Source organism: Phyllopteryx taeniolatus, chromosome 2 (assembly GCF_024500385.1).
Source record: "Phyllopteryx taeniolatus isolate TA_2022b chromosome 2, UOR_Ptae_1.2, whole genome shotgun sequence".
Classification (NCBI taxonomy): domain Eukaryota; kingdom Metazoa; phylum Chordata; class Actinopteri; order Syngnathiformes; family Syngnathidae; genus Phyllopteryx; species Phyllopteryx taeniolatus.
The window spans coordinates 7,752,987-7,774,645 of record NC_084503.1 but is presented as its reverse complement, the minus strand read 5'-3'; the positions used below and the strand labels follow the sequence as shown (position 1 = coordinate 7,774,645).

The 21,659-nt window shown below is 40.5% G+C and overlaps 1 protein-coding gene across 4 annotated transcripts in view; it reads left to right on the top strand.

Moving 5' to 3' along the window:
• arnt2 (aryl-hydrocarbon receptor nuclear translocator 2) overlaps positions 1-21,659 on the top strand; it is a 108,350-nt gene that overhangs the window by 46,214 nt on the left and 40,477 nt on the right. For all 4 annotated transcript variants that reach the window (XM_061758090.1, XM_061758082.1, XM_061758101.1 and 1 more), the window contains 4 exons: positions 9,225-9,290; positions 9,684-9,769; positions 18,060-18,136; positions 20,526-20,660. In XM_061758090.1, the coding sequence (XP_061614074.1) occupies positions 9,225-9,290; positions 9,684-9,769; positions 18,060-18,136; positions 20,526-20,660 (364 nt within the window). The remainder of the gene's footprint in view (positions 1-9,224; positions 9,291-9,683; positions 9,770-18,059; positions 18,137-20,525; positions 20,661-21,659) is intronic.

The following is a 21,659-nucleotide window of genomic DNA, read 5'->3' as shown; positions in this document are numbered from 1 at the left end:
GTCTAGGACATAGTCGTCCATTTTGATATCTTTTTGTGGACAGTACCGATTGAACATGACCTTCGTTTTGTTTTTGTTCATTTTGAGACCTGAGCGGCGGCTTTCTTAGTCTAATTCCTGAATACGACGCTGTAGTTTTTCACCATCACAGGAGAAAAAAATGTCATCTGCAAAATGAAGATGGCTCAAATAAGCGCCGTTAATTTTTAGTCCTTCTTTTTCCCAACTTCTTCAAAGGAAGCTGTAAAAAGCTACGGAGACAGTGTGTCGCCTTGCCTTACGCATGTTCCTAGTCTTATTTGCACTCTTTCATCATCAATTCATACTGAACCAGAAGAATCGTGATGTATTGATTGTAGAATGTTCATATAGGTCAACTCTATCCCTCGATTTACCAGCGCCTGCTGTATCGAAGTGGTGGTGACTGAGTCAAACGCTTTTTCATAGTCGATGAAGCTGTCGGGCCGCCACTTTGAGACTCCTGCTTTAAAGCAATTAGCAAAACGTATTTGAAACTCGTCACTTCATTCTTGAATTTAATCTTAGATTGGTAAACTTGCTCTTTCGAAGTTTCTTTGGTTCATGTGGGCAGTTGATTTGCACTTTGACCCGAACCAATCTGTGGTCACTTCCAATGTCAATTTTGTTTAGGGTGGTGCAATCCGTAAATACCCCTTTCTCGTTGGACAGGAAGTGGTCTATGATGCTCGTGTTACCATTGGGGCTTTTCCATATCCACTTTCTGTTCCATTTCTTGTTAAAGAACAAATTGATAAAGTATAAGCCTTCTTGTTCAACAATTCTGTGAAGCGTTCTCCTCTTTCGTCTCTTGATCCCATTCCATAGGATCCAATTGATTGCTCGCCAGAGTTAAAGCCAATCCTGGTGTTAAAGTCCCCCATGACTATTCAAAATTTGTGCTTCGATTGACTATAAAGACAGGATAAATATTTGTAAAACGCTTCCCCCTCATCGTCGGTGTGGCTGATGGTCGGCGTATATATTTGTATCAGTTGAAGCGAGTAACGCTTTCTCATGTAGATGGTACATGTGACGATTCTGTATCGACGGCCATTATCAAGAGTCAACATAGCTACATCTTTCTGACGTATTTCACAAAGTCTAACCATATCCCATTCGATGGCTTCTAGCTCATGTTGTAGAATCGTCCTTTAGCGTTGGCACGTTGAACGTCCCCAAAATCTGATTTTGTGCATTGTCTTTTTTGCTTCTTTCTTCTTTCTTTGCTACTTTCTTGCTACTTCTAAATTTTGTCCTTTGGTTGGACCTAAAATTTTGTAGGAGTAACCGTGTTCTGGTCTGGCATAGCCAAGTCCGTTGTCCGTAAGCAGCCATAATTAGCCCGGTGATTCTTAGCACCCTCTGCCACCAAGCTTGTCTCCCCGCTGCCATGCGCAGAGGTTCTTTGGGTTTTTGTTGTACTGCCATGAAGAAGGTAATAGGCACTAACCCGCCACGCTGGCCCAATGCGTGTTGGTAGATTGCCCAAATTTAGTCCCCTAGTTTTACTGACAGTTAAGCCTCTAAGTGACTACAACGAGTTGGGCATTTAGGGGAGATATATATATGTATTTGGTGTATATTTTTGTATGTGTATATCTATGTGTAACTATATACATACACATACAGTATGTACGTATATTAACTTGAGAAAAGTTTGATGCACGCTCTTTTTTTTAATGCATTGTCGCGGTATCGGATCAGGACTCGGTATCGGCAAAGCCTTCAAATCAAAGACTTGGTCTCGGTTGCCAAAAACTGTGATCGGGATATTCCTAATAATAATAAAGCAGACTGATTATATTTGTGTTTCATCAAAATAAGACCTTAGCAAACATTTTCTTTTACTTTGGAAAATGAACATTTTTTTACTTTTTTCTGACGTTACAGACCAAACCAGTAACTGAATTATAAGTAATTTGTGTTTGTTCATTTTCTGCACTGTCAATTTTAAATCAGTCCTGGCTTTTAATAAAGGGATGGAAATGTAATTAAAATTTTTTTTTAAAAGCGACAGATTAATCGATGATTAAAATAAATGTTAGTTGCAGCCCTAAAATGGAGAAAGTTCCACACTGTTACTTATCTTCCAAGGAGTGGCCATCCAGTAAAGAGGAATGCAAGAGCACACCGCAGAATCAAAAAAAGAACCCTTGAGAGACAACTGAAGACTGATAGAAATCCCTGGCACATGCCAACATCTCTGTTGACAAGTCTACCATACGTAAAACATTAAACAACAATGGGGTATGCTCATGGGAGACCACCAAAGAGGAAGTTATTGTTGTCTAAAAAAACATTGCTGCACTTTTGAAGTTTCTAAACTACTTGGCTGTTCCACAGCACTTCTGGCAAAATATTCTGCGGACGGATGAAACCAAAGTTTAATTGTTTGGGAGGAACAAACACCACTATGTGTGGAGAAAAAAATGGCACAGCACACCAACAGCAAAACCTTATCCCACTTGTAAAGCATGGTGGGGGGAGCATTATTCTATGGCCGTGCTTTGCTTTCTGAGGGCCTGGAAAGCTTGTTATCATCGATGAAAAAATTAATTCCCAAGCTTATCAAGATATTTTGGAGAAGAACTTGAGGCCATCTGTCCAACAGTTGAAGTTCAAAAGAGTATGGGTGTTGCAACAGGACAATGATCCAAAACACGGGAGCAAATCAACAACAGAATGGCTTCAGAATAGGAAAATGTTGTTGTTGTTCTAGAGTGGCCCAGTCAAAGTCTTGACCTCAACCCACTTGAGATGCTGTGGCATGATGTCGGGAGAGCTATCCACACCAGACATCCCAGGAACCTTGAGGTTACTGCTGCCAATGGAGGGTCAGCCAGTTATTACTGTATATCAAAGGGTTCACCTACTTTTTCCTACCTGTCCTGTGAATGATTACGTTGTGCTAAAAATATGAAAACAATTGTTTGTATAATACCAGTTTTATCAGAATCATCTTTATTTGCCAAGTATGTCCAAAACACACAAGGAATTTGTCTCTGGTAGTTGGAGCCGCTCTAGTACAACAGACAGTCAATTTACAGAACACTTTGGAGACATAAAGACATTGACAAAAAACAATTGTGCAAAAAGATGCAGAGTCCTCTCGCACTTAGAGCAGTTCGAATGACTAATCTCGCAATAGTCCGCTGCAATGACCATTGTGCAAGGGGCGCTGAGACTTCAAGGAGTGTATGCGGTTTAAAGTGACGAGTAGTGCGATAATCTGGGACAATGTTGGTTGTGCAAATGTTACAGATACTCCTCAATCAGTGTGCAAATGGAGCAGATGCTACTCTGGCATGAGTGGCCAGTATATGCAAATCGTGCAGCATGGCGAGACAACGACAGTGAGTGCACGAGTAATACATCATTGCCCCCACAGAAATGTGACAACGAACTCAAGTCAAAAAAAAATTTGCCAGCTTGTTGTAATGGAATTATAGGTTAGGTGTTTAAGAAGTTGATCGCAAGAGGGAAGAAGCTGTTGGAATGTCTACTAGTTCGAGTTTGCATTGATCGGTAGCGCCTACCTGAGGGAAGACTCTTTTCATTCATCCATCCATCTTCTGAGCCGCTTCTCCTCACTAGGGTCGCGGGCGTGCTGGAGCCTATCCCAGCTGTCATCGGGCAGGAGGCGGGGTACACCCTGAACTGGTTGCCAGCCAATCACAGGGCACATACAAACAAACAACCATTCGCACTTACAGTCACACCTACGGGCAATTTAGAGTCTCCAATTCATGCATGTTTTTGGGATGTGGGAGGAAACCGGAGTGCCCGGAGAAAACCCACGCAGGCACGGGGAGAACGTGCAAACTCCACACAGGCGGGGCCGGGGATTGAACCCGGGTCCTCAGAACTGTGAGGCTGACGCTCTAACCAGTCGGCCACCGTGCCGCTCTTTTCATTCATTCTGGTGATTTAGATGAAAGTCAGACTACATTTTATGACCAATTCCAATGGTCTTTTTCCTCCCACTGTCAGTTGATCTATGTGCCTGTCTGTCTTTCTATAAAGCTGTCTGTCTATCCATCGATCTATTCATCTATCCATGCTTCCTGCTAGTTTCATTCCCAAAATACTTTGTTTCAAGTATTTATTTCTATAAGTAATTATAACTAAGTAACTCGCAATTCCGCAGTATAGCTGCTGTGAACAAAGTTGCTCAGTTCTTACTGTATATAGTTGGGAGGGGGGCGCGGGGGGGCGGGGTGGATGACGCACGCTTGACGCCCAAGTACGTCACTATGCACCATTTTAGCCTCGCCCCAAATATTAAGGAAACATAAAATAGTGAAAAACTGATTAATTAGGGGTATAAAGATTCATTTTTACAACGATTCCGTTCGTATCACGATTTATGGTTGCCGATTCAATTTATGGATTATAGTGGTGCATTCAGAATGATACGATCAGAAACAATTCAGTGTTTGGAAAGCGATTCAGGATCTTTTTAGCCAAAAATTCAACCAGTGTGGCAGTGAAATAAATGCTTGGATACTGGACAGTGCAGGTGAAATTGATTTTGTTTCTTGTAAAGTATCAGGTAAAATTAATTATGGATTAACAATAAACAAGCATTAATGGCAAATGCACACTTTATGTAAATAAAGTGCAATTAACAGCTCTTTAGGTTGGATTAACAGTACGTTTACCTGTGTCAGGACTCTGGTAATGAGTTGGACCCAGATGCAGAGGCGAGAGAATGGGGAGTTAGAGAATGAATGTTTATTGTGTGACCACTTGGTCGGAGTCACACACCTGCTGACGGGCGAAGGGGTTTCATGGGCTGTCCAGGTTGGCAGGGTACCAGAGATGTTTTATTCTCGATCGTTTTTGATTAATGCAAAACTAAAATGCGTCCATATTTGTGATTTAAGATTCCCAGGATGTTCCTCTAGTGAAGTTTAGCGCTCTGCTCTGTGCGCTGTGATATATCCTGCACTGCGCAGATGTGGTTTGCTTCTCAAACCAGCCCACTCAATAGTACCAGAAAAAAACTACACTGTTTGATACTCCCACGATCCCCTGCGATGTCACCGACATCACAAACTTTATCGAGTAACGTCTTCATGATTAAAAACGCTAAAAAAAACACACGCACATCCATATCAAGTCTGCCTTGCATAAATCCTGGGCGTTATTTCCTAGTATCAATACAACCGATTGATTACCTTTTAAAACAATTTAAATCAATATACTGTGTTTTCATCCGGAAGGCTAACTAGCCGAGGACAGAGCGATCTAATTGGATCGTAGGAATATAAATCGACACATCGATGTAATGCATGAATTGTTACACCCCTAACTTTAATGCTATTTCTTTAAAGTTGAGTACTACACAGTTGTCGGTCTTCCCACGTTTTCAGCAATTATCTTCAAACATCCATCCAACCATTTTCTGTACGGGTTATCCTCATTAGTGTTGCAGATATGGTAGGGTCTATCCCAGATGACACTGGGCGAGAAGCAAGGTACATTCTGGACTGGAGGCCAGCCAATTACAGGGCACATATCGACAAATATAGAGACAAACAAGCATATGTACTCACATTCAAATCCAAGGACTATTTAGAATGGTGAAGTATTTCCTTGCTTGGTACATTTGCTTGGGGAGAAAGAAATATGGATTTTTGGAATAATTATTGCTTGGAATAGTTGGATGTCTAGCGACCTAATGCACTGGCTTCCAATAAGCCTCATATTGAACTTTTCAAGAACGTTTTAGTGGAAAAGGTCAGCTTTGATCTGCAGAATTCCACAAGTTTGCTGTTTTTGGGAGTGTTGTTGATTTTGTCCAGTTGATAAAGTAATCTGATTATTGTGAAAATGTTCTAATGGGATTAAAGATTGCTTGAAGAGATAACTTGGGTTTCTGTAACTAAAGAAGAAGAAGTTTGTAGAGTCAAACTTTGTGATGTCATCCTGTTGGTCGTGACTGTCCTTTTTTGCGATAGTATGTGCTGCTATCCAATGAAAAAATAAGTCTCCAAAGCTAAATTTGTGAAATACTGCAAATAGGAACGACCAGTGAACTTTAACGAAAGCTTTCTCTGCGTAAAGTGACATGATGGTTGCTTTTTGGTATTTACGCTGTGACATGCTTATTACGTTTAATAGACATCTGACATTATTTGTGTAACTTCGACCTTTAATGAAACCGGTTTGGTCATGGTGGACTACTGACAGGAGTCCATTTTCAAGTCTTGCTGTCTGTCAGGGCTTTCTAGATAATCTTGATACTGTATGTACACTAATGAGGGATAAGAGCTGATAGTTAGCCGGAGAGTGGGGTCTTTTGCCTGGTTTTAGTTGTAGTTTGATTGATTGTTCTGAAAAATAGAGGCACTAGTATTGACCAGAAATGTTTAATGAATTTGACCGAAATTCCATCCGGGCCAGGCGGTCTTACTTACTGCATATTTTTTAATGCACTACGTAATTCAGTGATGGATAATAGGGCGTCAAGACTGTCCTTAGTTTCTGTGTTTAATTGGGGGAATGTTTAGCTCTAGTTTCAATTTCTTTTTTGTCTGGGTTGTGCGAACATACATATAAGCTGCTATAATACTAAACATACTAAAATATTTCACTTATTTCTAGCGATGACTGTGTCCAGTTGCTGTTAGAATCTTGATTGGCTGTAATTAATGATTTTTATTTATGTCGTTGAAGAAATTTGCCCGATTATTGGAATTCAAAGTTGGTATGTCTTAACCATTGTTGTATAAATTCTGTTGTTTTAGTTATGATGTTGTCTAATTAATATTTTACCTTTTGGAGTTGGTTTCTGAGCGTATTTGATGGATTCATTGCATACTCTTCTGTGATATGTTTCATTTTTCCATCAATTTCATTTTCTAATTTTAGTTTTTTCTTGTGTATGATATGATTTGACAGGTCATTACAGATTTCACGGTTTCCCAAAGCAGAGATGGGGATATGGTTGGGAAGTCATTGAATTTTACAAAGTTGTCCCATTCTTTCCTCACAACTGAATCAAAGTCCAGGTCTTTCAATAAAGACGTGTTAAAAGCGCGGGTTTGGTGGAGGTACCAGATTTGACTCAAATTTTAGGTAGAAGGAAATTGGTGATGATTGGATGTATTATACTGTATGGTATTTGTATGATTGTATGTATATTCCTGAGAAAGAGCGGTGTACCGACGAAAAAAATCTGTACTCTCTCTAGTTTTTGTAGTCTCCATATGTCGACAAGTTCAAAGTCGTCCATTTTCTGCTCTAATAGATTGACACATTGTGGCTGGTTGCTATATTTAATCCATGCAGGGATTAAGAGGAAGGTTAAAGTCGCCTCCCATAATAATTGTGGAATTCACTGACAGGTTAATCAAGTGTTGAAAAAGACTGGGTCATCTTTGTTCAGCTCTTCCAGCTCCTTCCCTCAGGTAGGCGCTACCGATCAATGCAAACTCGAACTAGTAGACATTCCAACAGCTTCTTCCCTCTTGCGATCAACTTCTTAAACACCTAACCTATAATTCCATTACAACAAGCTGGCAATTTTTTTTTTTGACTTGAGTTCGTTGTCACATTTCTGTGGGGCCAATGATGTATTACTCGTGCACTCACTGTCGTTGTCTCGCCATGCTGCACTATTTGCATATACTGGCCACTCATGCCAGAGTAGCATCTGCTCCATTGCACAATGTTTGAGGAGTATCTGTAACATTTGCACAACCAACATTGTCCCAGATTATCGCAGTACTCGTCACTTTAAACCGCATAGTGTATGCGGGACTCTGCATCTTTTTGCACAATTGTTTTTTGTCAATGTCTTTATGTCTCCAAAGTGTTCTGTAAATTGACTGTCTGTTGTACAAGAGCGGCTCCAACTACCGGAGACAAATTCCTTGTGTGTTTTGGACATACTTGGCAAATAGAGATGATTCTGATTCTGATTATTTATTATCTTCAGCCGAAGTAGATGAATCTGCCTTCTTCCTCTTCAGAGGTTATTCAGCACAGGAGGTGGGATTCTCCATGATAGACAGGTTAGCTTTGACATAACAGTCGGTGAGATTCTCGAATGGCTCCTTGTTGGTTACTAGGCTATTAGGGAAACTGGTGGTGAAAAACCCCCGCCGAAAAAGGAAAAGGCTTGTGAAAGAGAAAGTTTGCCATGTAGTAGCTGTTTTTTTTCGGGTCTATGCAAGAGGCGTCGCCATGTTTCTTTCTCCGGAAATCACGCAGTCTCTCGCGTTGTCACGGCATGTCGGAAGCCGCCTCCTCCTATGGGAATACCTGGAGTGAACCCACTTGAGCACAGGGAGAATGTGCAAATTTGCGACCTTCTTGCAGGAGGGGTCGTGCAGGGGGCAGTGTTAACCTCTCTGTCACTGTACTGCTTTTGTTTTATGTATGATAAACTATGTGCTGAGTGTGTTGTTATCAGATAGACATCACCTCATCTTTACTCCATAGCCTCTCTGACCATTTACAAACATCCTTTCTTGTAAATGTGTCACTCTCTGTCAAAATGTTGTGTGCGCCAAAACGTGGGCTGCGAACTATGTCAAATCAGCTTTGGACATGCACAAGGTTCCATTAACAAAGTGTTAGAAACTGTATATCTCTGACATTTTGTGGTTTAGCCAGTGTTTAGAATAATCAGAGGCCACTTTGTTTTGTCTTTTGCTTGTCATACTGTCCTGTGAATTTCATGACATCCGCATTGTGCTAAGTTGTTGGGAATTTGTTGGACTGGCGTTTTCCTCTTTTGTTGCTATTCTCGGCTCGTTATAATTCAAACAGCATGCTGCTGAAAGCGTCTGCGAGAGGCTGCACGAAACAGTGAAACACTTCTCTGACACATACATAAACATGGCTGCGACGAGGACAGACTGATCTGAAAGCCAACATTTCAGGGAAACGATTATTAAATCCAGACAGGCATATGTAATGTTCAGCTGATGAGGCTGTTGTTTTCATTGTAGGACCAACACATTTTTACAGTGGTCTCCAGGAAACTTTGATGGATACTTCGCCACTGTTTTAACTTTGTTTGACAGAAAGGTACAACTGGAGGGAACTTGCATCTTAGCTTTGTTATAAGTGACAAACTCTTCGGAGTAGAATACAAGGTACATATTGCTTATTCGACACAGTGCGTATGCAACTAGCGTCATGAAAAATCTGCTGTATAATAACATTTTTTTTTTCTTTTGTGTATGCAGGTGCGGCAGCGCTCCCCTGGATCACATCTCACTAAACCGTCTGTCTAATATGAGGAAGAGATACAGGTAAAAGGTCTTAGCTAAACATATTTCTGATCCGCCATCATCCATGTCTTTATTGAGTCTTTCCCTCAAAAATCTTCTTGCTTTCCACTCATTAAGATACAGAGGTCGCAATGATGATGAATGAGAGTGAAGAGCATTTCTGTCTTACATCCTTCATACTAAAAGACACAGCAGCATACATAATTTGCTGTTTTGAAGTTGTAATCCAGTTCTCATATTTATTCGACGTTTAGTCGAAACATTTGTCTTTCATATGTATCAAATTATTCGCTATGTTGGCTGTAAACTGAAATAAACGTACCTTAACAGAGAGTTCAGAAATGTTAAGCTGTCCTAGCTCCACAGACTTGCATCAGTGTTAAGCATGCTGCAGTGTTTGTTTTTGACTGACAGGAATGGCCTCGGACCATCAAAAGAAGGGGAGGCTCAGTACTCTGTGGTTCATTGCACTGGCTATATCAAAGCTTGGCCCCCTGCAGGTAAGCAAACACTTGTGTATACACCATCCACTCTGTGTCCCCTCTTGCCCCACACTTCACCCCACTGTATGAGTTGAAACCCAGAGAGAAACTGTGACCCTGTCTAATCGAAAGCAGCTGTAGGTTTTGCACTGCTCATTGATCAGAACTTGGATTAAAGCATGAATCCACATTAACCTGCATGGTTCCCGTATCTGAGATGTTTGAGTGGTGTGACAAATTTCGGTGAAAGTATTTGGTTAACATTGCCTTTAAAACTTGCGACAGCACTCCGAAAAACTGCTCGGTCACAGAGCGCTGAAATGACCCAGACGCAAGGAAAAGCACGCAATCTGGGAAGAGTCAGCCCAGGCAACTAACATTTAATATTTGTCTTATTTACCATTATTTCTTTCGCTTATGTGGTTATTTACAATTTGGCCATCTGCACATGTGAGTTCTATCATTTTGTCTGTGAATGTAAACAGTGTGTCACAAAACAAATCACATATAGGCATTCAATTGGAATTGGTCACAGAAGTGGGCACTTGGACCCACACCTGGACACTTCCTGGGCATCGTCCAGGTAAACAAAGACACAATAATATTATTCTGTAGTGTCCTCACTGGTGGGAAAGTAGAGCCACAGATGCCGATGCACATGCAGCCATTTATTAAACAGTAATACACATGTAATACGCTGAGCACACACAAATTGTAGCTGCTGTCAGTCATAATTCATGCCTAGATGCTCACATGACTGGCTATTACCTGAGCTAAGCGGTACACGTGTCTCTGATGGCACATATCACTCATGAGGCCCCTGCCTAGACACATGCCTAACACACAGAACATCCATCCATCCATTTTCTACCGCTTATCCGAGGTCGGGTCGCCGGGGCAGCAGGTTCAGCAGGGACACCCAGACTTCCCTCTCCCCAGCCACTTCATCGAGCTTGAATATAGTCACTTTACACTTTTGCATACTCTCTTCAAACAATGTCGCAATGTGGCCCAGCTCATCTTTGAATACAGGGTGAACATACAAACTCCACACGGAAATGCTCTAGACAACATTCAAAGCTGCATCCAAACCCAACCATTCTTCTTAAAGGTGTTAATGTCATGATTGGCTTTTGAAGAAGAGGGAGGAGAGGTAAAAACGTGGAGGACCCAAGTAGCAGGAAGCAGGGAGGCAAGGCAGGAGTGCAGGAGTCTCAAAAAATTGTATTTAATTTCCAAAAAAAGGGGCAAACAAGGAACGTGGAAAAAGCAAACTAAACAAAGTCCCACAACAGATAACCAAAGTAACAAAGAAACACTTGAATAAACCGAAAACTGGAAACAAAACATGACTGGTAACTAAGACGTGGCACAGACAGAGACAATGACACCTGACAATGACAATGAACTGACAAGAAATGAAAGAAACCAGGGAACGAAATACAAACACATTGACGAGACAACGAGGAACACCTGTATAAGCCACGAGCAGCTGGAGGGAGCTGATTGGTCGACACAAGGTAGAAGGTTGACGAGAACAGGTGGACACAATCACTAGATGAGCACACGACATGAACATAATGGAAGACAGGAAAACATGAAACAAAACTAACCAAACCCAACCCAAACCAAAAACATAGACCATGACAGTTAGAGTAATACCAAAAAGTCATGAACAAATTTCAGGTAACTGACCATCCATTTTCTTTACCGCTTGTTCTCATTGTCGTGGGTGAGGGGAAGCCAATCCCAGCTGATGTTGGGCGAGAGGCAGGGCACTTATTACTAGCCAATCACAGGGCACATTAACACATAACCAACCATTCAACACTAGCATTCACACCTATGCGCACTTTAAAGTTGTTTAATCAAAGGGAGGTCGCACCCAAGAACCCCAAAACTCAGAACTATGTGTACCTACCGTATTGCCCGGAACTGAACTATTTCAAGTTTAATTAATAGGTTTTAACTTGAAACCTCACTTACAACCTGGCGTAACTGTTGTACTGTTGTACTTCTGAATTTTGTACACGTACAAGAAGTACCGTAATTTCTCATGTATAATGCGCACACCCAAAGTTGACCTCAAAATTCTGGAAAACCCTTCTACTTATGTATAATGCATTTTTACAATGCATGGTTTTGCTTCTACCCATATGATCAAAACATGAAGTTAAGCATTTTATTTGAACATGTAATACTTTTGTATTTACTTGCTGTTATTTTGAAATTCACAGCCTTACTTTTATTTAGTAAAAGAGAAAACACACAGTTATGCTCATATGCTTGATTACCCAGGCATAATTTATAAGATGGGTACAATTCTTTAAAGAAAACATGAAGGGCTAGGCAAAACACATTTCATTTTATTTTAGTGAGATTCAAATTAAACTGTCAAGCATTTCAGAAAAGCATTATCATTAAACAAAACATAACCATAAAGAAATGAATGATGGTTGTTGTTCAGTCATATTTAAAAAAAAAAAAAAAAAAAAAAAAAGAATATTTCACAAATTCTGCTTAAACTTAAGTTACGAGTTACTTTTCAATCATCATGTGTGTATGTGTGTGTGTGTGTGTGTGTATGTATGTATGTATATATATATGTATGTATGTATGTATGTATATATATATATAAATGTGTATATATATATATATATATATATAAATGTATATATATATAAATGTATATATATATAAATGTGTATATATATATATTATATATATATATATTATATATATATGTATATATATATATATATATATATATATGTATATATATATATATATATATATATATGGCAGCACGGTGGGCGACTGGTTAGAGCGTCTGCCTCACAGTTCTGAGGACCGGGGTTCAATCCCCGCCCGCGCCTGTGTGGAGTTTGCATGTTCTTCCTGTGCCTGCGTGGGTTTTCCTCCCACATCCCAAAAGCATGCGTGGTAGGTTGATTGACGACTCTAAATTGCCCGTAGGTGTGAATGTGAGTGCGAATGGTTGTTTGTTTATGTGTGCCCTGCGATTGGCTGGCAAGCAGTTCAGGGTGTACCCCGCCTCGTGCCCGAAGATAGCTGGGATACGCTCCAGCACTCCCGCGACCCTAGTGAGGAGAAGCGGCTCAGAAAATGGATGGATGGATATATATATTTATACATACAGACACACAGCGGCTGCAATAAATATTTAACGCGTTACCATTTTTCTCACTATATATATTTCCAAAGGTGCTATTGACATAACATTTTCAGCAGATGTTGGGAACAACACTAAGGAAGTAATCACCCATACATACGAAGAAAGTAGAATAAATAAGATCAGAAATTAAGTAGTGTAATTATGTGAAATGACACAGGGAAAAAGTATTGAACATGGCAACTGATATTTCTTTAATACTTTGTACAAAAGCATTTGTTTGCTATGACAGCTTCAAGACAACTCCTGTATGGAGAAACTTGTCGCATGCATTCTTTTATGGACCTTTTTATAGATTTTCGATTGGAGTCAAGTCAGGTGATTGGTTGGGCTTAATTTTTTTTTCTTCTTTGAAATCAACTCAATAATTCTGCCTCCAACAAACAGCAAGGTCCTTCTTGACCATTAGGTAACTCCACACCACTTTTCAACCTATTGGGTTTATATTCCATTAGCATTTATTGAATGTATTCAGGACAGAAACCATTTAGTGGTTGATTGACTAGTAGCAGAACTTTAAAGTCTATTCTACAGCAATTTACTACTGTAAATCACCCATCGAAGCGTGAACAATGTGGCAAGTTGTGAAGGCTTAAAAATGCTTTCCATCCATCCATTCATTTTCAACACCGCTTATCCTGGTTAGGGTCGCGGGACGCTGGAGCCTATCCCAGCTGACTTCGAGCGAAAGGCGGACAACACCCTGAACTGGTCGCCAGTCAGTCGCAGGGAACATATAGACACGGACAACCATTCACAGTCACATTCACACCGTCACTGAGTGGGAACTGAACCCACGCTGCCTGCACCAAAGTCAGGCGAGTGTACCACTTCACCATCAGTGACTGAAAATGCTTTCTTAAGCCCATTAATCTTCCTTAGCTGAAGCCCTCTAGAAATACTGGTAAACATGAAAACAAGTGTCTTTGTTTGATTATTCAAGACAAATAACTGGTTCAGTGTACAGTGGAGCCTCAGTATGAACTCCCCTGTTCAAGAACAACCGGTTTTGTTTATGATCAAAGGTTTTGGATTCGGTTCATAAACTATGCTTCAGTTCTCGAACATTCACAGCATCCGTGACTAAGTCTCAGTTGTGCTTTCTCTCTCACAGCAAAAAACATTATTGGCTCTGTGGCTCACATACATGGTATCACTTATTTTTGTTTTTTGCAAACATTTCGGTTCACAAAAAGAGTCACGGAACGAATTGGGTGAACTGAGTTTTTTTGTTTTATTTCAGTCTGCAGGAGATTTTTGATGCTATGCTTGCAGAAGTCACCAAAGAGCTCCAAATTTCTGATGTGAGCCAGAGAAACATATTTTGATCACTTCCAAGACCCTGACACGGGTGAACTGGAAGGATTAAGAATCTTTTCATCCTTTTTTCATTGTCTTGTTTATCAGATGAAAATAAAATACCATCTGAAAATTTGAATTATGTCGGGTATGCTGGTTTTCGGCAAATAAACATCACACACCAAACTGAACTAAATCCTTTGAACTTTTGACTTTATCTGGAATAACTCAAACTGAACTCACGTACCACATGTGTTCAAAACATCGACTCATTTAGATTACTCACACGAACAATATTCCCTTGGAATGTTCTGGGCACATTACTGTCAAACAGTTGACATCTGCACATGCAGCAATAAAATTCAGAAAAAGACACGAGATGCTGACAAATAGTCTTGCACATTGTGCACCCATGCTGCTGCTGCTCCAATCGCCTGTGAATTGAACTGTATGAGTGAGGAAGTTGAAGTTGATGATGAAGTTTTATATCATTAGTTTAAATATCCTTTGTTTACTGGTAAGGTGTGTTTAAGAAGATTACAAAAATAACCCCCATGCTAATCTGAACATGATTAGTTGCAGATATTCAATGTCCTGGACTCAAATACTGAAGCACTGTCGTATTGTAATGCTTCATATTAGCAATATGACCAGATTGCCCAAAAATGACATTGTCATAATGCTGAGTCTGGTTGGAATGGCCACTTTAACCTGAGTATAACGCACCAAGAATTTTGACGGAAGATGAATGAATATCCACCAATAAGATGATACGGACCGAAATTCCTAGGGGTTCTTGAAGTCGACGTGTCAAAACGACCGTAACGTTTCAAACAGTGTCACTTTCGCTAAAAACTCAACGTAAATGGAACAGTATTGATGGGAAGAGCATTGTGTGCAGTCGAATAGGGGATGTACTTTGGCAATGAATTGTTTTTTTCCAAAAATGTATTTGTTATGGAGGATTTTAGAACTGTGTGAAGTGCTCATAGCATGTTCTTTAGAACATTCCACAAAGATGGCGGGCACTTTGCTATTCATATAGTGTTTAGAATGTCACTTATCTTTCTTTGATTGGTTGAGAGAAATCACAGTTCTACTGTTTTGTAGTGAAGTATGTAGCAGCTATTTTGACTTATTATTAGAAATGTGTGTACTTATGAGTGTAAACAGTGTATTGCAAATTAAACTCTTTACTGTTAAAAACACCATACAGTATGTACATCTTCAAAAATTACATGGATTATCTATTTACATTAGACTGTTAGTCATTGGATTACATAACAAAAGCTTTTTTTTTAAATCCTGAAACGATGTTTTAACATGAGTCTCAGTGTGGCCAACTCGGTGAGCAAAAAGAACAACAAAACAACCACTACAATTAAAAGAGCCACACAACAAAAGAAGGATTGCCCCTACTGCTACAACAACTGTAATTTACAATGTCACGCCCTCAAATTTCGATTGTTTCGGCATAGCATGGAGGTCCCTGGAGGGAGGTTGCCATATTTTGGGTGTCACAAAATCAAAATCTCATTTGATACCTTCTAAGCATCTCGTTCCTCTTCTTGTTTAAGAGTAAATTTGCTACTGGCGAGGTCTTTTATTTCCCTGCATAGTAATGCTTCAATTACGTGTCTGTGTAAATAGGGGCGACCAAAACGAATAGAATAGTTATCGTAATTTCTCATGTATAACACACATTTTTTTATTTTTTTGCTAAAAATTCAAGAAAAAAAATGAAGGGTGGGTATTATACATAGGTGTAAGAAAAATTACCAATTTTAGTCATCCTTCAGCTGGCGAAAATCAGCGCAACAAACTTCCCTGCTACTACATCTTAGGCCTATACCAGTAGCTAGTGGTGTTTGACGTCTTAGTTTAAAAGACAGCGCTCACTTGTGAATTTGTAATGTAATAATTCCTTTGTAATTATAATTCCTTAGACAATGCAACTGCTTCCAGAGACGGAAGTACTGTGTAAGTGTTGTCAGCGCATGCAACAGAGCAAGAAAATAATTTTTAGCTTTTGTTGTAGGCATTTCCAGTTTATGTCAGAGAATTCAAAAATGTCTTTAAAAAGCCTAATAAAATATAAATTACTATCCTGATAATACTTACATTTTTGAACATTGAAACCAGGAATTTTCTGGGGTGCGTATTATAGGCCTACTTAGGTACAGGGAAAATTCAGATGCGAAAGTGTGATTTTGAGGGTGCATATCATTGCTTGAGAGTGTATTATACATGAGAAACTATGATAGTTAGGGTTGGGCATCGTTTGAATTTGAGCGATTCCGGTCCCAATTCTGGTTCCTGGCTCTTGTGTTTTGTGGACTTGTAGAAGGCGTTCGACCGTGTCCCTCGGGGGGTGCTTCGGGAGTATGGGGTAACGAACCCCCTGATACGGGCTGTTCGGTCCCTGTACGACCGGAGTCAGAGTTTGGTCCGCATATCCGGCAGTAAGTCGGACTCGTTTCCGGTGAGGGTTGGACTCCGCCAAGGCTGCCCTTTGTCACCGATTCTGTTCATAACTTTTATGGACAGAATTTCTAGGCGCAGCCGAGGCGTAGAGGGGGTCCGGTTTCGTGGCCTCAGTATTGCATCTCTGCTTTTTGGAGATGATGTGGTTCTGTTGGCTTCATCAAGCCGTGATCTCCAACTCTCACTGGAGCGGTTCACAGCCGAGTGTGTACCGGCTGGGATGAGAATCACCACCTCCAAATCTGAGACCATGGTCCTCAGTCGGAAAAGGGTGGCGTGCCATCTCCAGGTCGGGGATGAGATCCTGCCCCAAGTGGAGGAGTTCAAGTATCTTGGGGTCTTGTTCACGAGTGAGGGAAGAATGGAACGGGAGATCGACAGGCGGATCGGTGCAGCGTCTGCAGTGATGCGGACTTTGTATCGGTCCGTTGTGGTAAAGAAGGAGCTAAGCCCAAAGGCGAAGCTCTCAATTTACTGGTCGATCTATGTTCCTACCATCACCTATGGTCACTAGCTGTGGGTCGTGAACGAAAGAACAAGATCCCGGATACAAGCGGCCGAAATGAGTTTCCTCCGCAGGGTGTCCGGGCTCTCCCTTAGAGATAGGGTGAGAAGCTCGGTCATCCGGGAGGATCTCAGAGTAGAGCCGCTGCTCCTCCACATTGAGAGGAGCCAGATGAGGTGGCTGGGGCATCTGATTCGGATGCCTCCCGGACACCTCCTTGTGAGGTGTTCCGGGCACGTCCCACCGGGAGGAGACCCCGGGGACGACCCAGGACACGCTGGAGAGACTACATCCTTCGGCTGGCCTGGGAACGCCTCGGGATCCTCCCGGAAGAGCTGGATGAAGTGGCTGGGGAGAGGGAAGTCTGGGCGTCCCTGCTAAAGCTACTGCCCCCGCAACCCGACCTTGGATAAGCGGGAGAAAATGGATGGATGGATGGATGAACTAAAAGTCAATGTGTGTGTAACTAACCCAATTGGCTAAATATTTATTAAGTAATGTTTCAGCTAAAAGGTAAATATAGCATTGTTAAAATCATTATTGGGGACTCTTTTATCATGTCAAATGGTTTATATGTGCAAGTTTTAACTTGAACGTACAATTACAATGCTGCCGTATTAGACTCAATATGGTGATTACGCTAAATACGTCTTTTTCGTGTAATTTAACATACAATTACAATACTTCTGTAATAGACTCGATTAAGCTAAATACATCTTAATACTGGACGTGTGCTGAGTTAGGGCCAGATGTGGACTCACCACTGTTTACTGTTATTAAGTTTTTAAGAACAAAAGGAAAGTAAATTGAACTCTTTCCCCCCTCAGGTATGACTGTACCAGATGAGGACACAGAGGCAGGGCAGACTGGGAAATACTGCCTTGTGGCCATTGGAAGACTGCAGGTGTGTGCAGCGCAGCCCTTTGTATTATTTAAAATTCCTCTGAAGTAACTATAATAATAAGTAACTCTAGTAATACAATACATGACAAAAGTGGCTCAGGAGTTGGATTGAACATTTTATTTTCCTATGAATGTTAATTCCACATCTTTTTTTTATTTATATAGTCTATATTGGTGTGATCATGTTTCTGACCTGAAAGTAAAAGTGAAGAAAAAATTATTTGACAAGCAAATGTAGTGAATATGCAGTATTTCTCATCGTACCCATCAACATATATACAGTATTTGTATCCCATTTTGGTTTGTGTTTTCACACCACAACAGTGCTGGAGCCGTCTTTCTAAAAATGTGAAAATGAGCTCTGGATGTGTAACAATGGTTTAATTCGAATGTATTGTCTCCTTTTTATCATAAACACATTTCAAACTTATCCAAACCTGCTTTAGAGTGTAACCATGAAAAGTCTCTTTGTCTGTTGCTCAGTCTTCAAAGATATTTAGAATTACAGTATATGTCCTGTTGTTAAGAATTTAAGAGGAATTATGAAGAAGAAAAAAAAAGAGAATGAAACCGAAACTTCCCAAACAAATTATTTGCCTCGCTCCCATCTAGCTCAGTATGGTCCTAATTTTTAAATTCACGTGTGAGCTGAGCTTTATTTGGAGACACTTTTTCCATTTATTTTTATTTTTTAATGTCCCGAAAAATGGGTTTTGTAAGTCATTCAAACTCGACCATTAATTATTGGCTCCTTTCAGCTTTCCAAAATTTCTGTTCATCCATCATCAATGAATTGAAGTGCTGTAGTTACTGATTAAGGACTGCTCTTTTCAAGACAGTTTTCTCCCCGTATTGAATGTAGAAACAATCTGCAATGATTGACAGCAGCAGGCACTGATTATAAATGTAGTCATCGATGTTTTATTCTAAAATCCATTGTCTGACACAATCCAGTCTGTTTCTTAAACAACCCCAATTCCAATGAAGTTGGGACATTGTGTTAAACATAAATAAAAACAGAATACAATGATTTGCAAATAATGTTCAACCTATATTTAATTGAATACACTACAAAGACAAAATATTTAATGACAATGTTCCTCGATGTACAATTGCAAGGAATTTAGGGATTTAATCATCTACGGTCCATAATATCATCAAAAGGTTCAGAGAATCTGGAGAAATCACTGCATGTAAGCGGCAAGGCCGAAAACCAACATTGAATGCCCGTGACCTTCGATCCCTCATGCATCACTGCATCAAAAACCGACATCAATGTGTAAAGGATATCACCACATGGGCTCAGGAACACTTCAGAAAACCAATGTCAGTAAATACAGTTTGGCGTAAGTGCAACTTGAAACTCTTCTATGCAAACCAAAAGCCATTTATCAACAACATTCAGAAACGCCGCCGGCTTCTCTGGGCCTGAGCACACCTAAGATGGACTGATGCAAAATAGAAAAGTGTTCTGTGGTCTGACGAGTCCACATTTCCAATTGTTTTTGGAAATTGTGGACGTCGTGTCCTCGGGGCCAAAGAGGAAAAGAACCATCCGGACTGTTATGGACGCAAAGTTCAAAAGCCAGAATCTGTGATGGTTTGGGGCTGTGTTAGTGCCAATGGCATGGGTAACTTACACATCTGTGAAGGCACCATTAATGCTCAAAGGTACATACAGGTTTTGGAGAAACATATGCTGCCATCCAAGCAACATCTTTTTCATGGACGCCCCTGCTTATTTCAGCAAGACAATGCCAAACCACATTCTGCACGTGTTACAACAGCGTGGCTTCGTAGTAAAAGAGTGCGGGTACTAGACTGGCCTGCCTGCAGTCCAGACCTGTCTCCCATTGAAAATGTGTGTCGCATTATGAAGCGTAAAATACGACATCGGAGACCCCGGAATGTTGAACAGCTGAAGCTGTATATCAAGCAAGAATGGGAAAGAATTCCCCCTACAAAGCTTCAACAATTAGTGTCCTCAGTTCATAAATGTTTATTGAATGTTGTTAAAATAAAAGGTGATGTAGCAGCGGTAAACGATACCCTGTCCCAGCTTTTTTGGAACGTGTTGCAGCCATAAAATTCGAAGTTAATGATTATTTGCTAAAAACAATAAAGTTGATCAGTTTGAACATTAAATATCTTGTCTTTATAGTGTATTCAATTAAATATAGGTTGAACATGATTTGCAAATCATTGTATTCTGTTTTTATTTATGTTTAACACAACGTCCCAACTTCATTGGACTTGGGGTTGTATATATAATTTTATATGTGTGTGTGTGTCTGTATATATATATATATATGTATATGTATATATATATATATATATAGATATAGATATATACATGGTCATGCTGGTTGTGTGCTGTAACCTTCCCTCAGGTAACCAGCTCTCCAGTATCTATGGATATGAATGGTCTGTCGGTACCCACAGAGTTCTTGTCCCGCCACAATTCAGATGGAGTCATCACTTTTGTCGACCCACGCTGCATCAACGTTATTGGTTATCAGCCTCAGGTAAAATGAGGATTATAGAAATTCTATGCTGTGGATTTCATAAAAATCATATCATATCATATACAAATCTATATAACGCAGATGGATATTTCATTTAGTATAGGATATGACCAAAAGTACACTCCACTCCCAAAGTATTGGAACATTTAGACTCAAAGATAGACGATAGCGATAGTTTAAACCCACCCATTCTTCATGTAATCAAAAATATTGGAACATGTGACTGACCTGTGCGTTTTGTAGCCCAGGCTTGTTCTTGTGCATTGATTATTCAAACAATAAATAATGACCGTGGAATGTCTACACGAGGTTTAACATTGTGGTTTTGCCTTTGAAGAAGATGGAAAATCAATCAGCAACTGCACAAACATTTGCCATGGACAGCCCAACCATTTGAAATGCGCTGAAGAAGAAAAGGCTTCAGCTTTAGAAGGGTGTAGGTTCACAGTTCAAGTCTCACAGCGGACAAAAAAGAAAAGGAAAAATGGAACCAGATGTTAGAGAGTTTCCTTCTGACGACAGTCGAGGTGCCCTTGTGCAAGGCACTGAACCCAGCCCCTGGTTCAAAATGTTTGCACACCCATTCACTGTGAGATCTATCTTTGGATGCCTGTATATGGCCCGGTTCTCAAAGGAGAACCAGAGGTTGTTGCCGCCGCATTTTTTCCCGACCCGCTGACCTCACTGGATGAACTCAAAGACAGACAGTATGGGAGCGCATGATCAGCTGATTTGGCACAGTTCTTTAGGGCAGTGGTCCCCAATCTCTGTTGCACCACAGACTGGTTTTACGTAAAGACATTTTGACAGACTGTCATCGCCGCTGCACTGCGAGACCAAGATGCCCACAAAACCCTCCACCTCTTCAGTGGCCCCTCTTCCCTCAGCCACCGTCACCGTCTGCGGGAGAGCTTCTTGAGCTGCACACCCTCGCGGCTGACCTCAACTAAACGGAGAAAGGAACGAATCAATTCAGGAAGTGATTACATTCAGTGTGTT